Genomic DNA, 25,986 nt, shown 5'->3' with positions numbered 1-25,986 from the left:
ATCTCAATTTTTAAAATTTTTCTCGCCAAATATGATCTTTTCGATATCTTTTCTTATATCAGTAAATTTTTATAGAAATATATGTAAAATACTAATTTATTCTTTGTCATACCAAAGTGTACAGATTTTATATTTCGCATTCTTATTATATGTCTATTCATTATTTCTTTAAATTTTTTTAAATTTATTTAAGTTGTAAATATTAATTTTAGTTTTACAAGATAATTTTAAAAGAAAAATATTACATCCATAGGTTTAATGAACTATACTTTTTTTTACATATGTAAATTTATTTTAAGAAGTAATAGTATTTTTATAATTTTATATATTTAACATTCATTCTTTTTTTTATTTTAAAAAGTAAAGATATTTTTATAATAAATAATTTAAACTTAATTATTTAATTAATTTTATATGTATTGAATAAAAACAAACTCTTATTAAGTCATTCACCAAACTTATTCGATTCATTTACCACCTTAACCTAAAACTTGGCATCAAATTTTCACCTTCATTGTTAGGATTTAAGTTTATCAATTCCTTTGTCTTTTATTATTATTATTATTATTTAAAAATAATTAATGTTCACACTAAATTTTGTGGACCCATCGAATGGTTGAACTGGTTTCAAAGATCTATATATATTAAATGCGTTGAAACCGATTCTTCTAACTCGTCTCTCGCACAAAAACGAGTGGCCGGAGGATCAAGAGCTCATTCATCGACGTTGCCGATCCCCACCTCTCTCGAGGTCCATTTCCTGTTTTGTTTTCCATCGTCAGTCACGCTGTTCCTTGGATTGCTTGGAGTTTTCGCTCTGATCGAGTAATTTCCTCCTCTTCAATCAATCATAGAAAAAAAAAAAACAAGGAAAGGCCAGATCTTTTAGCTTGAGCGACAGGCGTCCGGTTTGTGTGGATCCTTGCTGCTTTTCGGAATTCCTGTACTTTTTGCGCAGATTCGTGGATTTGTAGAAACGTAGTCTAAAAAGAGAATTTTGGCGGAAATTTTGGCTAAAAGTTTCGATTTTGGAGTATGGAGAGAAGGGGGAGGCAGCACCGCCGGAGCGTGACGCTCTCCGATCATCTCGCGGCGGAGGAAGCACCTTGTAAGCTTCAGGAACTACTAAAGATCAGGGACGACGCGGACGAGATGAGCGCCTTGACAGCCGTCGCTGCGTGCGCTAGGAGCTTCGCGTCTTCCGGCGCCGGCGGCGCAAGGACGCTGGTGGAAATCATGCGGGAGGATCAGGAAGCGGGTGAGATCGTTGTGGGTGGGAATTCTAGCAATGGAGTCAATTGGAAGTCCTTGGTCGCCTGCTTCTGCCTCCGCCGAGGTGGCACCGCCGGCGTCGCGGCGGCGGCGGCATCGTCGTCCGGCCACGCCAGCTTGCTCCCCTTCCACTCCCTCGCCCGCTCAAATTCTCCAGCATCCACCTCCGTCCGCGGATCCACAGCGTCCGCCTCCACTGCAGCATCGCCGCCGGAGGAGCCACCTGCGGGCGGCCAAGAAATCTCCGACCTCGGCCAGCCGCCTTCGGCCACCGCGGCAGCGGAGGCAGAGCATCCAGTGGGTATCTCCCTGATGGCGCTGCTGGAGCAGACAGACACGCAGTGGAGCAACGGAGTCGAGGTCGCCTCCCCTCCGCTGCTTCCGGACGACGACGAACCTGCTCTGGACGACATCGTCGCCGGCAGCGGAGCACTCCGCGTCTGCTGCGTGTGCATGATGCGGCTCAAAGGGGCAGCCTTCATCCCCTGCGGCCACACCTTCTGCCGGCGCTGCTCCCGGGAACTCTGGGTGAACCGCGGCAGCTGCCCGCTCTGCAACGACCACATACTCGAAATCCTCGACATATTCTAAACCCCCTCCCCCTCCCCGGCCACCGCCGGAGCCGCCATCGCCTGAGACCTTCTTCCCCACGCCGTCAGCAATCATCGCACCAATCATTCAACCGGGAATGCGAGGAATCCCGAGAATTGTGCGCCATTGTTTCCTCTTCAGACTGAAGACCAATCTCGTTAGCTGTAACAAATAATGCAACGCAGAGAATAAAGCAAGGTCCCTGTAAATGAGTTGGACAAGTGTGGCTGTCTCAGTTTGTCTTGCTAGAGGCAGATAGGCAAGCATCGCAATCAATGAATGATTGACAGAAAGGTAAACTTTTTCTTCTTCGTCTTTGGAACACTCTTTTCTTCTGCAACTCAGTTGCTTGGCTTGGGAGATTAATTAATTGCAGTCCTCGTCAAATCTCGCAGGGTCCAGTGCAGTGTGGAGCAGTGCCTGTCTCTCAACTAGCAGTGGAATAATGCAAGGGGACCATGCGACCCAGTCAGTAGCTTAGCTCAGCTCTTTCTGAGAACAGAACAGAACAGAACAGGGTTGCGATCCTCGCTGTGGCTCTGTGCCTGAGGTCAAGTCGATCGTCTGCTATTCTGTCTCCTTCCTTCTTGCAACATTAAAAGGATGCTTGGTTGTTGGGCTAACTTTTTCGGCCACGTTCAGCATCCACCAATGTGGACCGTGATTTGTGGAAATGTAGTTGGTCGCCTGAAAATTAAAATATGTATTAGGTATTCAAAAAGGATGAATTGCATGTATTAGGTATTAGCATTTTTTAGAACAACAGGTGAAACTAGAGGAGAGGGGCAATGAATAACTTACTGCTTTTGATTGTTTGTTCATCTACAATTATTCCAGACATGAGGCCACTGATCAATGAGATTCAATGGGTGTGATGCAACAATTGAGTCATGTCGACACATTCTTTTAATTTCTCAAGGCTAAAAGATTTTAGCAGGAAGCTGAATACTAAGCACCTTAACTTTGATGAGTTGAAAGAAGTATTAGCTACTTTGCCACAGCTAGATCAGACAGAGCATGCATTTGTAGTTTTATTAAGAGGAAGAAGGAAATGAGTGTCCTGTATACTAGATAGCCTGAATGAACATCATTCGCGAAGTATTAATGCATAGCCATATACAAAGAACAGAAAATTCAACAGTTTACTCACCATGAGCAAAGATAGATAGCATGCCTAGTTACATGTATAGTTGAGACAGAATGGTAACTGATAACTGGCTCATATTTCGATAATGATCTTCCCTGTAGCATGACCACTGATGCTCTTCGCCCAGGCCTCTTCTGCTTTACTTAATGGATATACGGAGTCTATAACTGTCTTGAGCTTACCTTCCATTACCAAATTGACTAAGAATTCCATTTCACCGGGCTTTTGTGCCAACCCCAGTGGTATCAGCTTTTTCTTTGAAAATGTGATCCTCTTCAGAACGGAAGTAACTACACTTGTAAAATTGGGGGTTATATCAATGACCTTGCCGCTGCTGCTCAAGTTGGGCTCAAAAGTGGACCAGGGGATATTGGTGGCGCAATGGATGACTCCGTCGTACTTCTTTTCTGATGGGCTCTTCAGTTTGGCACCCTCTGGAGTCTTGTAGTCCACCACCTCATCTGCTCCTAGACTCTTTACCAGTTCTATATTGCGCGCGCCACATGTCGCTGTAACATGGAGTCCTGCATACTTGGCAAGCTGGACAGCATAGTGCCCCACACCACCAGAGGCAGCTGTTATCAGAATATTGGATGACTTGTTGGGAGTATCAAATTTTATCTCAATAGCCTTCAGTGCTTGGAGAGCAGTTAGGCATGCTGTTGGTAGGCCTGCAGATTCAGATGGTGAAACCTCAGGTGGACGAATGGCCATCCCATCCAGTGTTGTTACAGCAAACTCAGCGAGCCCACCACCATTCTGTAATAAGAAAAATCATAGTCAATAGAAGGAATAAAACATGCATGACAGATTCGAGAGGAAAGAGTGATATTGACATATCCTATCCCTCAAACTCAACACCAAACATGAAGCTTGGTCTAGCAAAAAAGGTGAAGAAGCTATGAATATGTTTGTTGATTATACAGAACTATAAACAAGAGAGCATTTTCAGAATTAAACAATGTGGATGTGTAATTTGCAACAATAACAATGTATTGCAACCTTATCATCATCAGTAGAATTGCAACTGGGAGAAGTGTGCCTTGAGCAGTTTTTTGAATGATCATCTCTGATAGGGAGTACTATGCAGAAATGTAAGGGGAGCCAGGAGAATGAACATTCTTTGTTAAGTCTCAATATGGATAATTTGGATTGAAAGAAACTAAACAATGTGGATGCGTAATTTGCAACAATAACAATGTATTGCAGTCTTATCATCATCAGTAGAATTGCGAATGGGAGAAGAAGTGTGCCTTGAGCAGTTTTTGAATGATCATCTCTGATAGGGAGGACTATGCGGAAATGTAAGGGGAGCCAGGAGAATGAACATTCTGTGTTAAGTCTCAATATGGATAATTTGGATTAAAAGAAACTATGTTTATTTGAGGGTAAGCAGGTGGACCAGAGATGCATTCAGAAATGTCAATTGACAGAAAGTTGGGCATCAAGAGCGCCAGTGAAGGCACATTCTGATTGGAAGGTGATTATAGAAATGATTCAGCTAGTTGATATAGGGTAAAAGGGTATGCTGGAAGTAGTGAAGAGGAGAATCTTATTCTGATCACAGGTACTGGTCTGAATCAAAATTTGAAGCACAGATTTATTCAGAGTCTGGACAAGAAGAATCACTGCCAGAGCAACAGGTGGTACGCATTGCTGCCAATGGAGTCAGTTATGATTCTGTAATTTCTATCTTCTTCTAACATTTGTTTTCATTCTTGGTCAGTGTTTTTTTGAGTCTGTAGAAGGTGCAGTTAGTGGGGTAGTCAAGACCAGTAGCTCAGTAGGTAATCAATAGTAGCAGTAGCTTTTCTGTTTTCAGTCAGATATTTTTCTGTGTAATACTGGGGCTGGAAGAAGGTTATTTGACAGAAGATTCCATTTTGGCTGGTCAGTCAGGTAAGTTGTATCTTTACCTTTGATTTCATTGCCACCTTATAACTTATAGGTCATCATGGGTTTTGCCACAAAAAATACATATGAGAACAACATAAACATTACTTTAGGAGGCAGTCTCACGGATTCAATCACCACCACATGCATCAATATGTGCCCAAAGGTATGTGACAAAAATCAATTATTTCCACAGCTATGAATTGAAATAATTATTTCCATGGGGTTAATTGCTATATCATTGTTTATGAAGTATTGACAGATCGTAGCTAAACTTTCATTCTAATGAATCTATCTGCATGTTTCCGACTAGATACACATACTGCCCACTGCCCTGCCACCTTCTGGAAATTTTTTGTTGTGATGTCAAACAGGTTCCACATTCAAAAAGATAAATTGGAGTAAACAATGAAAGTTATTTTGATGAGAATCTGTACAAAATTGAGCTTTTTTTTATTACTATATCATTGAACTTTACTGGTACTGGGTTTTAAATAAGAAAATAATGTTTAGTTATATCAATGTAATAAAAGGACATGAAAGGGTAATATTGTTGTTGGTCTACCGCTATTGGGAGTGTTTTCCTAGAATTTTCCATCATTACTTATTTAAGTTTTCTTCTTGCAAAAAAATTAAAATTGCTTGCATTGGATTTTATTTTTTATTTTTATTTTTTTTAAATTGCATTCTTTTGAGCATTATTTGGGTGTTAAATTGCGGTTACAAGCTCATCATAATGGGATTTTGTTTGGACCATAGTCATTTAGCCTCCTTTTTGTTAATGCTTACACCAAAGGAGAAATTGGTTTGGTTTAGTTTGATCATTTTAGAGAGGATAGGTTTTTGGAGGGAGCAAATGAGTCTACACACTATCCCTATTCCCCTATGCATGAAGGCAGGAAGAATTGTGTGACCTTTCTTATGGAATGGATAGGAATTGGTAGTTTCCCTTATCTTTTTCCTCTCATGCCCAATAATTTAAAATATTCTTGCTATTTAATAAAGCATAATACATATTATTATCAGAGATCATTAGTTTTTTATATTTAGATCTCATAAATTAAATAGAATTATTTTATTCTCGTTCTTTGAACTTCCTCTAGGATTTCAATTTTACCTATTCTACCAATCGAATACGATTGATATCTACATTTTATATCCATCAATACCAGTAATGATTTCTCAAGAAAAAGTACAATTTTCATTAAATGAGAGGCAAAAAAGATTAAGATGATATAGATAAGTTCCAAGAGTTTATGTAAATAAGAAAGCTAAATTGATTAGAGTCGAAGGAGTGAAAAATGAAGAGAGCCCAAAAAAACTATATTCAACATAATTAAGAGGAATTTCAAAGATATGAATATTACTATCAACATATCCTGACATTAAATTCAATAATGGCATAAGATTCATAGTCAATCTAAATAATTGGAACTCAAGATTTCTTATTATACGAAAGAGCTTCACTTGGAGAATTTGGATTCTTTTGATTTATAAAACAGTCATAAGCCTTAGTAACAATTATTTCACTCAAATAAAACTCTACATCAAAGAAAGAACATCAAGCACTTACTGGAAAGCTTAGCCGACCAACAACTTTGTCCCCTTTCTTAAAGGAATTGACCTCAGAACCTACTTCTACAACTTCTCCAGCAACATCACAAACTGTTTCACAAAAAAAATGTCAAATTATATATGCAGCATTGAAATATAAAACCCCATCACTTACCAGACCTACACAGAACTGATGTGAATCACTATTAGATGAATAAATCTGTTATCCGGTTAAATAAAACAAGAATCCACAATGGAATACTTGGAACTTTTTTGCTTCATACTTACTGAAACACCAAGAAAAGTGGGCAGCCTTAAGGGAGCCTCAACAACTATACAAAACAAAAAGCCAAGCAATGGTAGGAAATCAAAGGCCATGGCATAGGTTAACACTTGACAGTCCAATTTCCCCACCGTCAACTGTACTACCCCACACGACTATGACATTGCAAAATGTTGATTATTACTTATGCAATCTCAAGATAATTCTCAAACTATTTAAACTTCACATGATGTTCAAAAATAACTAATACAATGATTCATTTACGTCAACATCATGACACTACAGGGAAGATAAAATTACTAAAGAAATTTTGCTAACTACAGTATTATACTTATCATCACAAAATTGAAACAACATAATTAGTCACCTATTATTAACAAAATCAATGATAACTATCACCGCCACTGGGGCAAGCCAAAAACCTTATAAATAGACCCGACATTAAAAGCTTTATATCTTGGTGGACACTCATTCCTAAGTGATTCAAAAATTTTGCATTTTATTGAACCATCTATAGGCTAAACTCCTCTAACATACCAGCTTCAAAGGACACAATTGGAGCATCACAAACCCTTCCTAGAGCTGCCCCTGGATTTTAAAAGATAAGACATCATAACACACTTCACCAATAAATCATATCTAGGAATAAAACCAGGTTGGCTGGATGGATGGTGTTGGCTTAATCAACTTTGTTCTCAATTCGTACTTGTATCTATTGGTGCAAAAATCAGGACATTTTCCAAAATTACCTTTATAAAAATCATCTTGGAATTATTCCATGTTGGCAAATTCAATTTCAAAGTAAACACACTATAGATCAGCGCGTTGATTAACCTTACTAATCCCCTTGATGCCTACCAAAATACACACATATTCTCAAACAACTAGAGTAACTATTGTCTATTTCTTACCAGGGGTAAATGGAAATCTGGGTGGCAGAAACGGGCGGAACATGCCTTTCTGGATTTTCCAATCTACTGGGTTTATAGCAGCTGCCTCCAACTTCAACAAAGCCTCATTTTTCTTAGGCGAAGGAATAGGAACTTCAACATGCTGAATAAGCAGAACAATCAATCAACACAAAAATGCAAATAGACGAAAAGCAGGAAAATATACAATAACTGTGTTGCAAAGGACAGATCACGATAGGATCCTATAAACTTCGACAATAAGTCCATCAGTGCTCAACAGCACCAAGCAAAACAACAACATCCATGGTATTTTCTGGGGGAAAACTATGATTAAAATATATATAACTTCCATCTGTTGTCTGCTCATCATCTTGCGAACAACCAAACAATCAAATTAAACAAGATTTGCCGATACCTGAAAATTTTATACTGTTGATTCGCTAATCAATCAGTCAAAGTAAATAGAGTCAGAAATCGATTAGTAAAATCAAGTAGAGTCAGAATATCTTTTTGGCCATGGATCCTCCATCCAGCAGACGAAGTATTTTCCGTTCTGTCACTGGCTTCGCCAAAATCTGGACGATTTTAAAAGCCAAACAAGAATCGAATGAGGGCATGCTTACCTTGAGGCCGGCAGCACCGCCTCCGTAGGAGTCGTACTGTACAGCCTTCATGATGCTTGGTTTCTCCGCCGCCATTCGAGGTTGAGAAAGGACTAAGGAGCGCAGGAGGAGCAGGGGCGAGATCTGGATGAACTACGAACGAAATGGTTACTTGGAAACTACTGGAACTTGTTTTGCCAAAATTCCCGGGGAGCCCTTTTTCTTATTTCCAATAGGGCGCCCCATACTTTCTATTATTCAAAACAAGTGCCCGTGCAAAGAAAAAGTCCCAAATACCCTTCCCTCCAATCTCCTCTCTGCCTCTACCGACGCCGCCGCCGCCGCCCGGAACCGACCATCCGGCCGGCCACAGCCCCGCCCGCTGCGCCGTCTGTAGATGTCTCATTTCCGTCTCCAATACCAACTCCGGGATTCCTCCCTCCGCCTCCTCTATTTTCCGCCGGCGCCAGTGATCTAGCGGAGGCCGTCGAAGACGAGGGAGGTGACTCTGTCGCGGCCACCAGAGCGAGGCGTCGACGAAGACGGGGCCGCAGAGCGAGCCTTCGGCCTTGATGTGGTGGTAGGTGCTGAGAAAGACGACGCAGGTGCACTCTGCGACGGCCACCAACCGGAGCTCCGCAAAAGCTTGTACTCGCCGCTGCCGCTCGACTCGTACTCTTCGCCGCGGTCCGCTCCGCGAAAGACTCCACCACAATCGACCCTTCGCAACCGATCCCCGCGTCTCCCACCAAGAAGGTCAGTGCACCACCTGCGGACTCCTTCCATGCTACGAGTTCCACTGCGCGCTTGCCCTGCGTCACCGTGAAGGAATTGAACCGGCAACTGCGGCGGCGGGTGGGGTCTGTGACGACCACTTTCAGAAGATGAGCCGCGTCGACCCCGATCGGGCACCGACATGGAGAGGTCCCTGCGGCGGCCAGACTTCGGGCTCGGAATCGGCGGGACGGTCGGCGCCGCCCGGGAGCCTTGCCATTGGGAACGAGGCCCTTTTTTGATAATTAAAAAAATATTAGGGGTTCTTGTGAATAAAAGAAACTAGGGGCATTTTCGAAATTTTATCCATCTTTCTAATCGTTATTACGCTGCCATTTTCGCATAGTTGAATTGTCGTAACGGATAGAGAAAGCGCACTCGGGTGTGATGATCCAAGCAGGAAACATCATTTATACCTCATAACTAGTGGTAAGGTCCCCACGTCCTTGACCTGGACTGCTTTAAAGTTTGCGACGTCCCTCTTCAGTGGAGGAAATTTTATTTGCTGTTTGAGAGGAGGTAGCGAAGATGCACAACAGAGCCGGCCCAAACATGTGGCGTTAATTCGTCCACGAAGGCGAATATTTCATTGGTTCGGCCTAACCTTACATCTCTGTACGAAGAAATAAAGATCTTCTCTCTACTTATAGAAAGCAAATATTATCCATCTTATTCCCCGCTAGTAGTAAGTTATTATTTTCATAGAAACTTACGTATTGATAAGTTTTTCCTCTTCCATTTTAGGGTTTAATTCTGCTGTATCATCTTGTGTCCCAACATTGATCATTTCTCTCCTCTTCTATTATAAACTATATTTCTATTTCAGAATGACAATGCAAATGTTATCTCCATCTCTTCCATGAGTTTAAGATTTGTCTTTTACACATTAACTTGTATTCTTTGATTTTGTATTGGGTTTAGGATTTCGTAGTTTTTAACAACCACACTGTTTAAGTTTTATAAATTCATCAATAAATTTTGATTAAAATTCATTAAATTTTAAAAATCAACACCACTATGATGCTGCAATTTAATAACCAATCTCAAGGTAACTAGTGTTGGATTTCAATAATATCGCCACTCTAAAGAGCAATTATGAATTTTAAAAACCAACACTACTACTATGATTGTGGATTTCAAAAACTAGCATCATTGTGATGTTGTTGTTCAAAAACCAACACTTTTTATTTATGGAAGTATGTCAAGAAATAATTTAACTCCCAAGAAGGAAAAATAAAATGAAGATATGACATACTTGTTAAATATATTGAAAAAGTAAAGTATGATATTTTCAACCCCTCATTAAATAGTTAATTTAATTCTTTTATAAGTTTAATAATTTATATATTTTAATGTTTATTTATCTTAATGAAAGTAATTGATTTTCTTTGCACGTGAATTTGTTTGGAGGAAGCATCTTTTTATTTAACTATGACTTTCTTCTTCTCCGATGTAAATGGTAATATTTTTACAATAGAGAAGTTAATTGATATTTATTGCTTGATTCTGTTTAGAGAGGCCTTCTCATCTGGTAGGTCATACAATGTCTTTATATCATTCAACTGGTTTCACTGTACGGAAGTTAAATTATTTAACAATATATCATAATTAAATATATTCTATTAATTGGCTACTTATGTATCTCTTTGTACAATTGTAATCAACATCAATATACCATAAAAATCGATATGGAAGAGGGAATAGGTATATTTTTATATCTATTACCACTGATAATTCATACTTTCACTTATTGTCTACTAACACCAAAGTAATAACTTTTAATCATTACAACTCTCTTGCATATAATAGTAATTTAGCATCATATTTTGAAGCAGTGGTGAGCATACAATATTTATATTTAGGTTGGTATTGCAATTTATATTAATTTTTTCTATTTCATTCTTATATATATCCGAATTAAAAGAATATTCTCGTGAGAAACTTATTGCTATTCATCCTTGGTTTAGAATATTACTATCCCATTGACAAATAAATCTCTATCACAGTTGATTGTCTACCACAAGAAGTCTAGTAAAAGAGAAATAGTATGAATATGTAAATTTAAATTAAATTTGATATATTAAATTGTTTATGTTATTTACAGTAATAACTGTGACTTCTTTGTGATGCAATACATTAAATATTTGCTACATGATCGATGAACTTCAAACAAGCCGACATTAAAAACTTTAGAATTGTTGTATAATATCAATTTTGAAAGAGAGATTCTCAATAATTTCTATTTAATTATTCATCTTGTTGTAATAAGAACATTTGGGTAGGGATTCTAAAACTAAAATTATGTATTTATGTTACTTGTATATCTATATTTGTAAGATACAACAGAGCTATGATTTCAGATATGTCTCTTCATAATACCTCTTATCATATAATACTTAAAAATCTAATAGTCTCATGGTTAATTCTAGCAACATCTAAAATAGGCATGAGAACCCTAGGATTCAAAAATTAGAATTAGAAAATCAAATTTTGAGATCAAAACTTGATTTTGATTATATGTCAAAGACCCTAAAAATGTTCTAATTGGTCTAAAAATTTGTACTTAATGTTCAAAAGACAAAAAAAAAAAAACCTAAGGCAATATTAATTTGGGTTACAAAACCAATATCTAAGGTTAATGTGTCATCCTACAATATAATAGCGTTCATTTTGACTGAAATGAAAAATCATAAGAATCCTTTAGAACTAGTATTAATAAAAAGATATCGAGGAAGATTATCCCTAGATAATACCTAACTGATCTGGTTGAGACCAATCAATTTTTTATCTCAAAGAATGTGGTTGTATCACGTTAAACCGAGCTATGTCTAAAATGCATGATGAAAACTTTTATAATTAGTGGAAATCATACGTCATTTGTTGACATATTGGAATCGTCCCATGCATAAAGAAAAATAACTTGTAAATGTTTACGATTCATGTGAATAATTTGTAAAAATAATGATCTTTTACAAGATCATTATCTCCAATGGTTCCTCTGTCGTGATTAACTGTAAGCTTCTCGATTTACCTCCTCACAAATGATTGTGAGACCGACCGTGTGGAGCCGCTAGGATGATGGATTCCAAGAAAATAGGATAATGATTTTAAATAAGAATATTCATTACATGCCTCTAATTAGGTCAAAGTCATTAAGTTATAGAATTCATGTAATGAACAATCATGAAGTTTACATGATCATGATTGAAAGATCAAATCAATTGACTTTTTATGTAATTAACTAATTGAAGTTTTTAGTTCACTTAAATTAATTTGAAATATTAAACAATTATTTTTAGTAGAATTTTAATATTTTCATCCCTAACACTTAGACATGACTTTAAAAATGTTAAACTTTATTATTTCTGAATTCAAGAATATTATTGGTGCAATGTTATTTAAAAATGCCAATAATTAATTTTTTAAGGGGTGGATTTGTCTTTTAGGGGGAACCACCGTGAAAGAATCAACTTGAAAAAGGAAAAAAATACTTCATTAAGAGGGAGAAGTATTTCCTTAAAAGGGAGGAAATCAATTTAGAAAGAAATATGAAACAAGGGAGAGAAATTGTATTTGTTATCAAGCTTTGAATTTTGGTAGTAATTATAATTGATATCTACTATTTAGTGTCAAGTTTGGTGAAAACATGTGATTTCATGATTCTAACTTGAACTTTTTATATTCATCAAATTAATAGTTCGTATCAACCAAATTCAAGTTTTGAATTTGTCTATGTTTTTATCATTTGGTATCACAAGTGTTTGACTTTCATCAACATTTGGTCCTTACATTTGGTAAATGTAGGTAGAACTCTCATATGTGGATCCTACCTTTGATCATGGTTGCATAATCAATTTGGTTATGATTGTACACATAGTATAAAGATTTCAATTTGGTGAAAGATTAAGGAGGAGACAAATTCAAGGTTGAATTTTGTCTATCTTTCAACATTTGGTATAAAAAAATTAATATTAACTTTTTTATATTTATATATATGGATCCCACCTAGATCTAATCGATTTTACAGTTGGTAGCTTTGTTGCTTTTAGATGTATGTCAACAGGAAAGAAAAATCAAAAGTTTATGATAGAAAGTTTCATTTTATCCAAATTGACTTAAAAAATAAATTTGATTAACCTAACTTACATGAGTTATAAAACATCATAAGGGAAAGATTGTTGATGAAAGTATGCTCTAAGTGATCAAGTTTGACTAATTGATTGGCGAGATTATGATGTTGGAAAAACTATTGGTGTAATCATACCTGAGTGGTCGAGGTCAACTAATTAGTTTTGATGTTTGATCAAAGCTAAATTAATATGATTTGTCAAGTAGATCAAGATTAATTGAATATTTGATAATCGAAGAACACTAATAGGTGTTAACAAAGGGAAGTCCAAAAAGTGTTGATAGTGATTAAGTTCAAACATAGTAAGGGTGACACTTAATAGTTAAAGAAGACAGATAACTAAATGATGATCGAATAGTTGGCAAAAGAAATTACAAATAGATCCAGATTAATTGGAAACTTGGTCAATAAAAGTTTTAATAGATCAAGATTGACTAAATACTATATAAATATAAAAGCAACGGTAAGTAAGGTCTCTTGGTAGATAAAGATAATGAAGTCCCAAAGATAACACCTCTTGGTAGATGACGAAATTTAGGAGGTGATGCCTCTTAGTAATAAGAGGAAGTCCTACGGGTACAACCTCTTGGCATAAAATTCTAAGTGAGTGGAGTAGAGAATCTACTAGTGACTTATACTTTAAGTTTTGAGTAGAATTCAATTTAGGTAAGTTCTTAACCTTAGATTGGTTATAGTCAATGATCCAATCAATTGGAGGTTGAGTTCAATGTTTGAGTCAACTCAAGATGATTTGCTTGCAAATAGAATTTTTTTTTTTGTTAGGGATTTAGTCTACAAGGTCATTAATAAGGGCAATATCATCAACTACACAATTGACTAAAATTTCAACAAGAGTTGAAAGAAGACTATTGATCTAATAGAGGCAAGTCAAAAGTCATCAACCTGGCATACATGATAAAATAGGTAGGGTCACATCTCTAACGGTGGTCTTTGAGGTGTTTAGAGAATTTAGGATAAGGTTGAATCCCATTATGTGGATCATTTTAGCCAGTTCAGGTTCATACATAGATTTTATTTTATAGTGCACCAAGGAAGGACTGGTGCAAAGCCTGAAAAAGTTTGAGCTGTTCTAGACACGAGGCCACTAATCAATGACCGGGATGCAAAGATTCAATGGGTGCAATGCAACAATTGGCTTGGGCATGCCGACTTGTTCTTTTAAATCCTAAAGTCTAAAGGATTTGAGCAGGAAGCTGAATACTAAGCAACTTAACTTTGATGAGTTGAAAGAAGTATTAGCTACTTTGCCACAGCTAGATCAACCAGAGAATGCATTTGTACAAAGTTTTATTAAGAGGAAGAATGAAATGAGTGTCCTGTATACTAGATAGCCTGAATAAACATCATTCACGAAGTACTACTACATAGTCATATGCAAAGAACAGAAAATTCAGCAGTTTACTCACCATGAATTTTAACAGTGGAACGTTGTAGCAAGAGACCTGAGCAAAGATAGATAGCATGCCTAGTATAGTTGAGACAGAATGGTAACTGATAACTGGCTCATGTTTCAATAATGATCTTCCCTGTAGCATGACCACTGATGCTCTTCGCCCAGGCCTCTTCTGCTTTGCTTAATGGATATACGGAGTCTATAACTGTCTTGAGCTTACCTTCCATTACCAAATTTACTAAGAATTCCATTTCACCGGACTTTGGTAGCAACAACAGTGGTACTAACTTTTTCTTTGAAAATGTGATCCTCTTCAGAATGGAAGTAACTACACTTGTAAAATTGGGGGTTATATCAATGACCTTGCCACTGCTGCTCAAGTTGGGCTCAAAAGTGGACCAGGGGATATTGGTGGCGCAATGGATGACTCCGTCATACTTCTTGTCTGATGGGCTCTTCAGTTTGGCACCCTCTGGAGTCTTGTAGTCCACCACCTCGTCTGCTCCTAGACTCTTTACCAGTTCTATATTGCGCGCGCCGCATGTCGCTGTAACATGGAGTCCTGCATATTTGGCAAGCTGGACAGCATAGTGCCCCACACCACCAGAGGCAGCTGTTATCAGAATATTGGATGACTTGTTGGTAGTATCAAATTTAATCCCAATAGCCTTCAGTGACTGGAGAGCAGTCAGGCCTGCTGTTGTTAGGCCTGCAGCTTCAGATGGTGAAACCTCAGGCGGCCTAATCGCCATCACAGCCATTGTTGTTACAGCAAACTCGGCGAGCCCACCACCATTCTGTAATAAGAAAAATCAAAATCGATAAAAGGAATAAAACATGCATGACAGATTGGAGAAGAAAAAGTGATATCGACATATCCTATCCCTCAAATGCAACACCAAACATGAAGCTTGGTCTAGCAAAAAGGTTAAGAAGATATGAAATGTTTGTCGATTATACAGAGCTAGAAACAAGAGAGCATTTTCAGAATTAAATAATGTGGATGTGTAATTTTGCAAGAATAACAATCTATTACAACCTTGATCATCATTAGTAGAATTGCGAATGGGAGGAAGTGTGCCTTGAACAGTTTTTGAATGATCATCTCTGATAGGGAGTACTATGCAGAAATGCCAGGGAATCAGGAGGATGAACATTCTGTGTTAAGTCTCAATATGGATACTAATTTGGATTGAAAAAAACCAATGTTTATTTGAGGGTAAGCAGGTGGACCAGAGATGCATTCAGAAATGTCAATTGATAGAGAGATGGACATCAAGAGTGCCAGTGAAGGCACATTATGATTGGAAGGTGATTATAGAAATGATTCAGTTAGTTGATATAGGGTAAAAGGGTATGCTGGAGGTAGTGAAGAGGAGAATCTTATACAGATCACAGATACATGTCTGAATCAAAATTTGAAGCACAGATTTATTCAGAGCCTGGACAAGACGAATCACTGCCAGAGCAACAGGTGGTACGCCTTGCTGCCAATGGAGTCAGTTATGATTCTGTAATTTCTATCTTCTTCTAACATTTGTTTTCATTCTTTGTCAGTGTTTTTTTGAGTCTGTAGAAGGTGCAGTTAGTGGGGTAGTCAGGACCAGTAGCTCAGTAGGTAATCAATAGTAGTAGTAGTTTTCTGTTTTCAGTCAGATATTTCTCGGTGTAATGTTGGGGTTGGAAGAAGGCCATTTGACAGAAGATTCCATCTTGGCTGGTCAGTCAGGTAAGTTGTATCTTTACCTTTGATTTCATTGCCACCTTATAACTTATGGGTTTTGCCACAAAAAATACATGAGTACAATATAATCACTACTTTAGGAGGCAGTCTAACGGATTCAATCACTACAACATGCATCAATATGTGCCCACACGTATGTGACAAAAATCAATTATTTCCACAGCTATGAGTTGAAATAATTATTTCCATGGGGTTAATTGCTATATCATTGTTTATGAAGTATTGACAGATCGTAGCTAAACTTTCATTCTAACGAATCTATCTGCATGTTTCTGACTAGAAACACATACTGCCCACTGCCCTGCCACCTTCTGGAAATTTTTGTTGTGATGTCAAACAAGTTCCACATTCAAAAAGATAAATTGGAGTGAACAATGAAAGTTATTTTGACGAGAACCTGTACAAAATTGAATTTTTTATATTACTATATCATTGAACTTTACTGATACTGGGTTTTAAACAAGAAAATAATGTTTAGTTATATCCATGTAATAAAAGGACATGAAAGGGTAATATTGTTGGTCTACAGCTATTGGGAGTGTTTTCTTAGAATTTTCCATCATTACTTATTTAAGTTTTCTTCTTGCAAAAAATTAAAATTGCTTGCATTGGATTTTATTTTTATTATTTATTTTTTTTGCATTCTTTTGAGCATTATTTGGGTGTTAAATTGTGGTTATAGACTCATCATAATGGGATTTTGTTTGGACCATAGTCATTTAGCCTCCTTTGTTAAATGCTTACACCAAAGGAGAAATTGATTTGGTTTAGTTTGATCATTTTAGAGAGGATAGGGTTTTGGAGGGAGCAAATGAGTCTACACACTATCCCTGAAGGCAGGAAGGATTGTGTGACCTTTCTTATGGAATGGATAGGAATTGGTAGTTTCCCTTATCTTTTTCCTCTCATGCCCAATAATTTAAAATATTCTTGCTATTTAATAAAGCATAATACATATTATTATCAGAGATCATTAGTTTTTTATTTTAGATCTCATAAATTAAATAGAATTATTTTATTCTCGTTCTTTGAACTTCCTCTAGGATTTCAATTTTACCTATTCTACCGATCGAATACAATTGATATCTACATTTTATATCCATCAATACCAGTAATGATTTCTCAAGAAAAAGTACAATTTTCATTAATGAGAGGCAAAAAAGATTAAGATGATATAGATAAGTTCCAAGAGTTTATGTAAATAAGAAAGCTAAATTTATTAGAGTCGAAGGAGTGAAAAATGAAGAGAGCCCAAAAAAACTATATTCAACATAATTACGAGGAATTTCAAAGATATGAATATTACTGTCAACATATCCTGACATTAAATTCAATAATGGCATAAGACTCATAGTCAATCTAAATAATTGGAACCCAAGATTTCTTATTATACGAAAGAGCTTCACTTGGAGAATTTGGATTCTTTTGATTTACTAAAACAGTCATAAACCTTAGTAACAATTACTGAAATAAAATTCTACATCAAAGAAAGACATCAAGCACTTACTGGAAAGTTTAGCAGACCAACAACTTTGTCCCCTTTCTTAAAGGAATTGACCCCGGAACCTACTTCTACAACTTCTCCAGCAACATCAGAAACTGTTTCACAAAAAAAGTCAAATTACATATGCAGCATTGAAATATAAAACCCCATCACTTACCAGACCTACACAGAAGTGATGTGAATCACTATTAGATGAATAAATCTGTTATCCGGTTAAAGAAAACAAGAATCCACAATGGAATATTTGGAACTTTTTTGCTTCATACTTACTGAAACACCAAGAAAAGTGAGCAGCCTTAAGGGAGCCTCAACAACTATACAAAACAAAAAGGCAAGCAATAGTAGGAAATCAAAAGTCATAGCATAGCTTAACACTTGACAGTCCAATTTCCCCACCGTCAACTGTACTACCCCACACACTATGACATTGCAAAATGTTGATTATTACTTATGCAATCTCAAGATAATTCTCAAACTATTTAAACTTCACATGATGTTCAAAAATAACTAATACAATGATTCATTTACGTCGACATCATGATAGGGAAGACAAGATTACTAAAGAAACTTTGCTAACTACAGTATTATACTTATCATAACAAAATTGATCACCTATTATTAACAAAATCAATGATGACTATCGCCGCCACTGGAGCAAGCCAAAAACCTCATAAATAGACCTGACATTAAAAGCTTTATATCTTGGTAAACACTCGTTCCTAAGTGATTGGAAAATTTTGCATTTTATTGAACCATCTATAGGCTAAACTCCTCTAACATACCAACTTCAAGGACACAATTGGAGCATCACAAACCCTTCCAAGAGCTGCCCCTGGATTTTAAAAGATAAGAGATCATAACACACTTCCTTCGCCAATAAATCATATCTAGGAATAAAACCAGGTTGGCTGGATAGATGGTGTTGGCTTAATCAACGTTGTTCTCAATTCGTACTTGTATATATTGGTGCAAAAATCAGGACATTTTCCAAAATTACCTTTATAAAAATCATCTTGGAATTATTCCATGTTGGCAAATTCAATTTCAAAGTAAACACTCTACAGATCAGCGCGTTGATTAACCTTACTAATCCCCTTGATGCCTACCAAAATACACACATATTCTCAAACAACTAGAGTAACTATTGTCTATTTCTTACCAGGGGTAAATGGAAATCTGGGTGGCAGAAACGGGCGGAGCATGCCTTTCTGGATTTTCCAATCTATTGGGTTTATAGAAGCTGCCTCCAACTTCAACAAAGCCTCATTTTTCTTAGGCGAAGGAATAGGAACTTCAACATGCTGAATAAGCAGAACAATCAATCAACACAAAAATGCAAATACACGAAAAGCAGGAAAATATACAAAAACTGTATTGCAAAGGACAGATCACGATAGGATCCTATAAACTTCGACAATAAGTCCATCAGTGCTCAACAGCACCAAGCAAAACAACAATATCCATGATATTTCCTGGGGGAAAAACTATGATATATATATAACTCCATCTGTTGTCTGCTCATCATCTTGCGAACAACCAAACAATCAAATTAAACAAGAATTGCCGATACCTGAAAATTTTATACTGTTGATTCGCTAATCAATCAGTCAAAGTAAATAGAGTCAGAAATCGATTAGTAAAAAGCGAGTAGAGTCAGAATATCTTTTTGGCCTTGGATCCTCCATCCAGCAGACGAAGTATTTTCCGTTCTGTCACTGGCTTCGCCAAAATCTGGACGATTTTAAAAGCCAAACAAGAATCGAATGGGCATGCTTACCTTGAGGCCGGCGGCGCCGCCTCCGTAGGAGTCGTACTGTACAGCCTTCATGGTGCTTGGTTTCTCCGCCGCCATTAGAGGTTGAGAAAGGAGCGAAGGAGGAGCAGTGGCGAGATTGGAATGAACGATCAAGGAAATGGTTACTTATGGAAACAACTGGAACTTGTTTTGCCAAAATTCCCGGGGAGTCCTTTTTCTTATTCCGATAACCGCCCCATACTTTCTATTATTCAAAAAAAGTGCCCGTGCCAAGAAAAAGCCCCAAATACCCTTCCCTCCGATCTCCTCTCTGCCCCTACCGACGCCGCCGCCTCCCGGAACCGACCATCCCGCTGAACCCTTGCCGTTGGACACGAGGCGTTTTTGGGTAATCAAAAATATTAGGGGTTCATTGTGAATAAAAGAAAAATAAGGGGTATTTTCGAAATTTTATCAATCATTGATACGCTACCATTCTGGCAGGGTGAATTTTTTGCAACGGATAGAGAAAGGGCACTCGGGTCTGATGATCCAAACAGGAAACACCATTTATAACTACGTGGTAGGCTCCCCACGTCCTATGCCCTCCCTTTTCAGTGGAACAAAATTTATTTGCTATTCGAGATGAGGTAGCGAAGCTGCACAACAGGGCCCGCCAAAACAAGCGGCGTAAATTCGTCCTCGTAGGCGACGCCAGCGTGAATGTTCCAAAATTTAAATGGCATTCTATAAAAACTAGAATTTATTAATTCGGGCCTGTGATGCTACACGAAGAGCTACCGGGAGTTTAAATTTCATTAAGTACCTTCATATAAGTTTAAAAAATTTTATGACAATGAACCGTGCATCAAAATTTATCTATATTTTATAATTTATTTTAATCAATAAATATTTTTACGAGTTTGATTATTTTCAAAATTAATTAGATTATATAAATTAAATACTTAATTAATATAAATAAATAAAGTGAGAATTTACTAAATCCTATACGTACCTAACTTTCAAACCTACTTTGTGCATTTCACTTTAAAATTTACTAAAAATGTATTAAATGGCACATTAACATTTGAGACCAGGGAAATCTTAAATTTGTGTTAAATGGACATATTTGCACTCCTAGACCTTTGAATTTGCATATATTATTATTATTTTTAGATTTTAAACATTATAAAATTATCAAATATTTTTTTGGATTTAAGTATTTAACCATCCATCCTAAGGACTTTGAATTCGTGCCAAATGGGCACCCTTATTTGAGTTTTTGTGAATCCTCTAGAGTTATGAGTCATAAATTATTTTTATTAAAAATATTTAATTACAATCAGTTGACTAATAATTTTATGACCATAAAGATCTTAGTTTCATTCTAAATTGATATTATTGTACTTTTCTAATTTCTTGAATTTATTTACGATCATTTTTTCTATATTTTAAATCTATAAATCTCAAATTTATATCAAATTATGATAAAAGGTGATAATTTCACCTCGAGACCCTTTTAATACTGTCTAAGTGATCTAAGAGAGAGATAAATTATGAGGGATTTCACTCTAGCACAGTAACCCACTACATGAGAGAGTGAGATAACTAGTGGAACATTTCACACCCGTTGAGAATTGACCCCTAAACTTTATTATGACAACTCCCTATGTAGGAACCATATGAGTTAGCATGTGGGGGCTCAAATTCATATCAAATGAACATTGTTACACTCATGTATTTTTGCCGAGTTTGTACATGTTAATTTTTCTAGATTTTGAGTCAATCTATAATTAAAAGTAAATTTTGTCTAGATTTTGAGTTCATCTATAATTATAAGTAATTTTTATCAAAAGTATTTGATTGTCCTAAAATATTAAAAATTTTAAGTGCATAGAGGAAAATCATAAGTGCAATGGCTCAATCTCGTATGACTCCAAAGTCTCTAAGATCATTAAACACTTTTTCCTAAAAGCACTTAACGATTAACAATTAATCGATTAGTTAACTAGAAATGCCACTAGTTGACAAGAGTCAAATCCAATCGACTAGCCACTATCAATCACTTTTAGCCAAAGATCATCAATGTTAAATTTGTATTAAAATGGCATAAATAGATATTGTATTAGTTGCCTTTTTGATATTCAACATTTAGAGTTTTATACCGTTATGATACTCTTACTCCAAATGAGGTTTATGAGAATCTATTCTCTAAGGAGAAGGTGCATGAAACATCTTCCCAAGGAGATCATTTAGGAGAACAATTCAAGGAAATATCAAAATCTAAAATAATAGTGATAAAGTTAATAGATTCTACAAGAAAAAGGGGCACATGCAATTTGAATGCTATAAGACACAATAGGAAAACAACCAACAACGAACCAAATATTCAGTGAAGCAAATGTTATGGAAGATCATAGTGATTGATAGAGAATCTCTCAAGGATTGAATTCTAGCTTAATTATGATTATACATTTCTTCATATTATGTTCCTTAATTCACAAGGACTGATTTGAAATTACGAGTCTAGGTGCATATTGTTATACAACAACAACAACAACAACAACCAAGCCTTATCCCACTAAGTGGGGTCGGCTATATGAATCCTTTTACGCCATTGAGCTCTATCTCCTATTATATCATCATTTATATTTAAATAAATTTTATCTTGTTTTATTGTTGCTAACCAAGTCTTTTTTGGTCTACCTCGCCCTCGTTTGATATGTGTATTTGTTATAGTTTCACACCGCCTAACTGGAGCATTTATCGGTCGTCTAAGTACATGTCCGTACCACCTTAAACGTGTCTCACGGAGTTTTTCCTCAATAGATGCAACTCCAACTTTCTCTCTAATGCTCTCATTTCTTATTCTGTCCATCTTCGTATGTCCACACATCCATCTTAACATCCTCATCTCCGCAACTCTCATCTTTTGCTCATGTGCTCGAGTCATAGCCCAACATTCAGCGCCATATAACATGGCAGGTCTAATTGCCGTTTTATAGAACTTTCCTTTAAGTTTTAGAGGCACTTTACGATCACATAAAACACCTGATGCTCTCCTCCACTTCAACCATCCTGTTTGTATTCTATGTAAGACATCTCTCTCAATCCCTCCATCGGCTTGCAAAAATGATCCTAAATATTTAAAACTCTCAGTTTCAGACAACTCATCATCTCCTATTTTAATACTTGTCTCACTACGTTCAATATTGCTAAACTTAAATTCCATATATTTTGTCTTTACTCTACTAAGTCTAAAACCTTTCTCTTCTAGTGTTTCTCGCCAAGATTCTAATTTAACATTTACTCCCTCACGTGTCTCATCTACCAATACAATATCATCTGCAAACAACATGCACCATGGTACGGTATCTTGAATATGTCCAGTAAGTTCATCCATGATTAGTGTAAAAAGATAAGGACTTAGAGCTGACCCTTGATGTAACCCTATCTTTATTGGAAATGCTTCAGTTAATCCGCCTGAAGTCTTCACTCTAGTCGTTACTTCCTCATACATATCCTTAATTAGGTCAATATATACTACGCTAACACCCCTCTTTTCTAGAATTCTCCATATAATTTCCCTTGGGACTCTATCATAAGCTTTTTCTAAATCAACAAATATCATATGTAGATCTTGCTTTTGCCCCCGATACTTTTCAATTAGTTGCCTGAGAAGATGTATAGCTTCTATTGTCGACCTACCAGGCATAAACCCAAATTGATTTTCAGTGACCATAGTCTCTTTCCTTAATCGTTTTTCTATTACTCTTTCCCAAAGTTTCATGGTATGACTCATTAATTTAATGTCCCTATAATTTGCACAATTTTGTACGTCCCCCTTATTCTTATATAAGGGAATTAGAGTACTTACTCTCCATTGATCTGGCATTTTCTTTGTTTTTAATATCATGTTAAATAATTTTGTAAGCCATTCAATACCTTGTTTTCCTAAGCACTTCCATACCTCTATCGGGATATCATCTGGTCCAACGGCTTTTCCATTTTTCATTCCGTTTAAAGCTTGTTCTACTTCTGAAATTTGAATTCTACGGTAAAAATTTAAATTTCTATACTCATTTGACCTGCTTAAATTACCTAAGTTAAGTTGATCACCTACACCTTCATTAAAAAGTTGATGAAAATACCTCTTCCACCGCTCTTTTATTTCTCCATCATTTACTAATACCCTATTGCATTCATCTTTAATACATCTTATTTGGCTAATATCTTTTGTCTTCCTCTCTCTCACTTTAGCTATTTTATAAATGTCTTTTTCTCCTTCTTTTGTATCCAATTTTCGATATAACTGCTCAAAAGTTGTATTTTTAGCTTCATTCACTGCTTTTTTAGCCTCTTTCTTAGCTAATGTATATTTTTTTAAATTTTCTTCATTCTTACAAATATATAATTTCTTATAGGCTATTCGTTTTTCCTTCACTTTTTCCTGTACTTTCTCATTCCACCACCAAGATTCTTTACTTGGTGGTACATGCCCCTTTGACTCGCCGAGCATATTGTTATGTTGATGGTAAATAATGCATCTTACAAAATAGTTGGTAAAGTCTCCTTATCATAAGGTATAAGGTATCATCTCCGCGACCTCAATGAAAACATATATCTTTCTTCTTTCAATATGAAATTTCTAACTCCGTCCCTATCTACTACTAGACTGGATCGATCAGGTTATCTGAATCATTCATCTTGATCATCCATAATTATTTTTTCATTATTTTTCTTGTGAATTACCTTTTGCATTCTCCAGACAGACATGTTTACATAACACCCATGACTGCCCTGGCCTGCTAGCTGCTTCCCTTTTGAGGTGACAAGGTAGCAGCAACACATGCTCCTGGTGCACAACAAAAGCCTAAAAAGAGCCCTTGCATGGCACAGCCAGCATGATGAAAGCTTCAACTTTATCAGCATGCATGGCTCTGAGAAAGCTTACCTCCCATGGCCATGGGGCCGGGGGTACCCTACCTAGCTAGCTATCTCAAAGTACCCAAACCTCCGACTTCGGTCCCATTAAAAAGGCCACCACACCCATCGAGCCTGCCAGCTTCAAACTACCACTTCGTCTCCCTGCTTCCCAGCTACTGTTCCTTCCTTTGGCAGTCAGAGAATCGAAATGGAGGTACAACCAGTGAAAAATTTCAAGAACCGTTACTGATGATCGTGTGAGGATTTGCAAACTAAATCTTTGTGTGTGTATGTTTCTGTAGGATGTGATGAAGGTGTACAAGGTTCCATCTTTTGGCAGCTGGAATTTCTACGAGGAGAAACATGTTGATGGGTTTGTGCGAGCTCATTTCTTTCTGGAAGATGGCGAGGAGCTCTTCGAGGTGCTCAGATCCTACAAACATCAGTCTCAGGTCAGTAATTAATCGATTGATTAATATATCAGTGAGTTACTCTTCCACCATTTTCTTGTTCTAAGGTGCATGATTTGCTTTAATTTGTTGCAGGAGAGGAAGAGAGGAGAGGAGAAGAAGAAGAAGAAGAAGAAGCCAAGAGCTGTAGATGATGACCTTTACAAGATACCTCCAGAGCTCCTCTGTCAAATACCAAAGAAGGCAACTGAACAGATTGGAAATATTGTTTATATTTTATTTAATTTGTATATAAATATATATATATGTATATATCTTTTCTTTTCTTTTCTTATTCTAATTGGGTTGTTTTTGCAGAGGAATTTGCTCAAGAATTTTTGGGCAGGGTGTCTGTGCCTCAGTTGCATGGCATGAGTGATAGAGCTAGCTGTTCCTCTATTGTTGGTTTGTGTAGCAAAAGGTGTTTAAAAAGGGAGAGGATGATATGTAATAATTAAATTTAGTACATTTTAACTTGAATCCTACAAGTTTAGTTACATTATCTAATTTTTGTGTTTACGATGTTAACTTTTCTTTTTACACTTTGTATCCTCAACTTCTAGTTGAATTTCTTTGCATACTTTATTTGATCGATTTGAAGTTTCAAATAAAAATTGAAGTTCATATACAAGCTTCATCTCAAATTCACATACAAAAATATCCTCATTTGGATTTTAATAAATAATGTAGGACATACTTAACTTCTAGGTTTTCTTTTTCAAACCATACAATGTTTTCTTCAATTTAGAATAATAATTTAGAAGATTTAAATCCTCTTAGGCAAGAGGTTGGTTTAGAAACACCAACTTATTAATAAAATCATTTAGAAAAAAAACAATATCCATTTGATCATTTTCGCTATCCAACTGTTTCACAATCATATATGAAAAAGAAACTATTACAATAAAGAATATTATTAAAATTTAATCTTTATCTACTTTAATAAATTTATTTTGTACTAATCAATTCAGATATACCTGAAGCTATTATATTTATTTATTTATTGATGTGATATGTCATGAGAAAGGTAATTAATTGTCGACTAAGGAAGAATTTTA

General features: G+C 36.4%; 4 protein-coding genes across 5 annotated transcripts in view; 2 read left to right on the top strand and 2 right to left on the bottom strand.

The window, feature by feature from the left end:
- Positions 1 to 725: 725 nt before the first annotated feature.
- LOC141826853 (uncharacterized) lies at positions 726 to 2,701 on the top strand. Its single transcript, XM_074714171.1, has 2 exons — positions 726 to 2,157; positions 2,259 to 2,701. The coding sequence occupies exon 1, from the start codon at positions 1,036 to 1,038 to the stop codon at positions 1,861 to 1,863; it is 828 nt and encodes a 275-aa protein (XP_074570272.1). The 5' UTR covers positions 726 to 1,035; the 3' UTR covers positions 1,864 to 2,157; positions 2,259 to 2,701.
- A 236-nt stretch (positions 2,702 to 2,937) lies between these two features.
- LOC141827341 (chloroplast envelope quinone oxidoreductase homolog) lies at positions 2,938 to 8,439 on the bottom strand. The gene is made up of 4 exons (XM_074714561.1): positions 8,275 to 8,439; positions 7,652 to 7,793; positions 6,477 to 6,568; positions 2,938 to 3,769 (listed from the first exon to the last, which is right to left on the bottom strand). Exons 1-4 carry the CDS (start codon positions 8,347 to 8,349, stop codon positions 3,083 to 3,085), a joined length of 996 nt encoding a protein of 331 aa, XP_074570662.1. The 5' UTR covers positions 8,350 to 8,439; the 3' UTR covers positions 2,938 to 3,082.
- A 5,996-nt stretch (positions 8,440 to 14,435) lies between these two features.
- The window catches only part of LOC141827783 (chloroplast envelope quinone oxidoreductase homolog), a 12,010-nt gene continuing 459 nt past the window's right edge, over positions 14,436 to 25,986 (bottom strand). Inside the window, exons 1-4 of one of the 2 annotated variants that reach the window (XM_074715106.1) lie at positions 19,596 to 19,715; positions 18,978 to 19,119; positions 17,822 to 17,913; positions 14,436 to 15,367 (exon numbers count right to left, since the gene is read on the bottom strand). In XM_074715106.1, the coding sequence (XP_074571207.1) occupies positions 14,681 to 15,367; positions 17,822 to 17,913; positions 18,978 to 19,119; positions 19,596 to 19,670 (996 nt within the window). In that variant the 5' untranslated portion in view covers positions 19,671 to 19,715 and the 3' untranslated portion in view covers positions 14,436 to 14,680. Of the gene's footprint in view, positions 15,368 to 17,821; positions 17,914 to 18,977; positions 19,120 to 19,595; positions 19,716 to 25,986 lie in introns of those variants that run through there. The other variant, XM_074715107.1, reaches the window with a different exon arrangement.
- On the top strand, positions 24,688 to 25,303 carry LOC141826233 (uncharacterized). The gene is made up of 4 exons (XM_074713480.1): positions 24,688 to 24,693; positions 24,782 to 24,931; positions 25,025 to 25,132; positions 25,247 to 25,303. Exons 1-4 carry the CDS (start codon positions 24,688 to 24,690, stop codon positions 25,301 to 25,303), a joined length of 321 nt encoding a protein of 106 aa, XP_074569581.1.

Source organism: Curcuma longa, chromosome 4 (assembly GCF_044706935.1).
Source record: "Curcuma longa cultivar G26 ecotype Majalengka, Jawa Barat chromosome 4, ITB_CL_G26_1.1, whole genome shotgun sequence".
Taxonomy (NCBI): Eukaryota; Viridiplantae; Streptophyta; class Magnoliopsida; order Zingiberales; family Zingiberaceae; genus Curcuma; species Curcuma longa.
This window is presented reverse-complemented; position numbering and strand designations above follow the sequence as displayed.

Coding starts and splice junctions, on each gene's coding strand:
- LOC141826853 (XM_074714171.1), top strand. CDS start 1,036: ATGGAGAGAAGGGGGAGGCAGCACCGCCGGAGCGTGACGCTCTCCGAT.
- LOC141827341 (XM_074714561.1), bottom strand. CDS start 8,349: ATGGCGGCGGAGAAACCAAGCATCATGAAGGCTGTACAGTACGACTCC. Junction 7,794..8,274: donor GCGGTGCTGCCGGCCTCAAG/GTAAGCATGCCC, acceptor CTGCTTATTCAG/CATGTTGAAGTTCCTATTCC. Junction 6,569..7,651: donor CAGATTTCCATTTACCCCTG/GTAAGAAATAGA, acceptor TTTGTGAAACAG/TTTGTGATGTTGCTGGAGAA.
- LOC141826233 (XM_074713480.1), top strand. Junction 24,932..25,024: donor CCTACAAACATCAGTCTCAG/GTCAGTAATTAA, acceptor AATTTGTTGCAG/GAGAGGAAGAGAGGAGAGGA. Junction 25,133..25,246: donor TCTGTCAAATACCAAAGAAG/GCAACTGAACAG, acceptor TTGTTTTTGCAG/AGGAATTTGCTCAAGAATTT.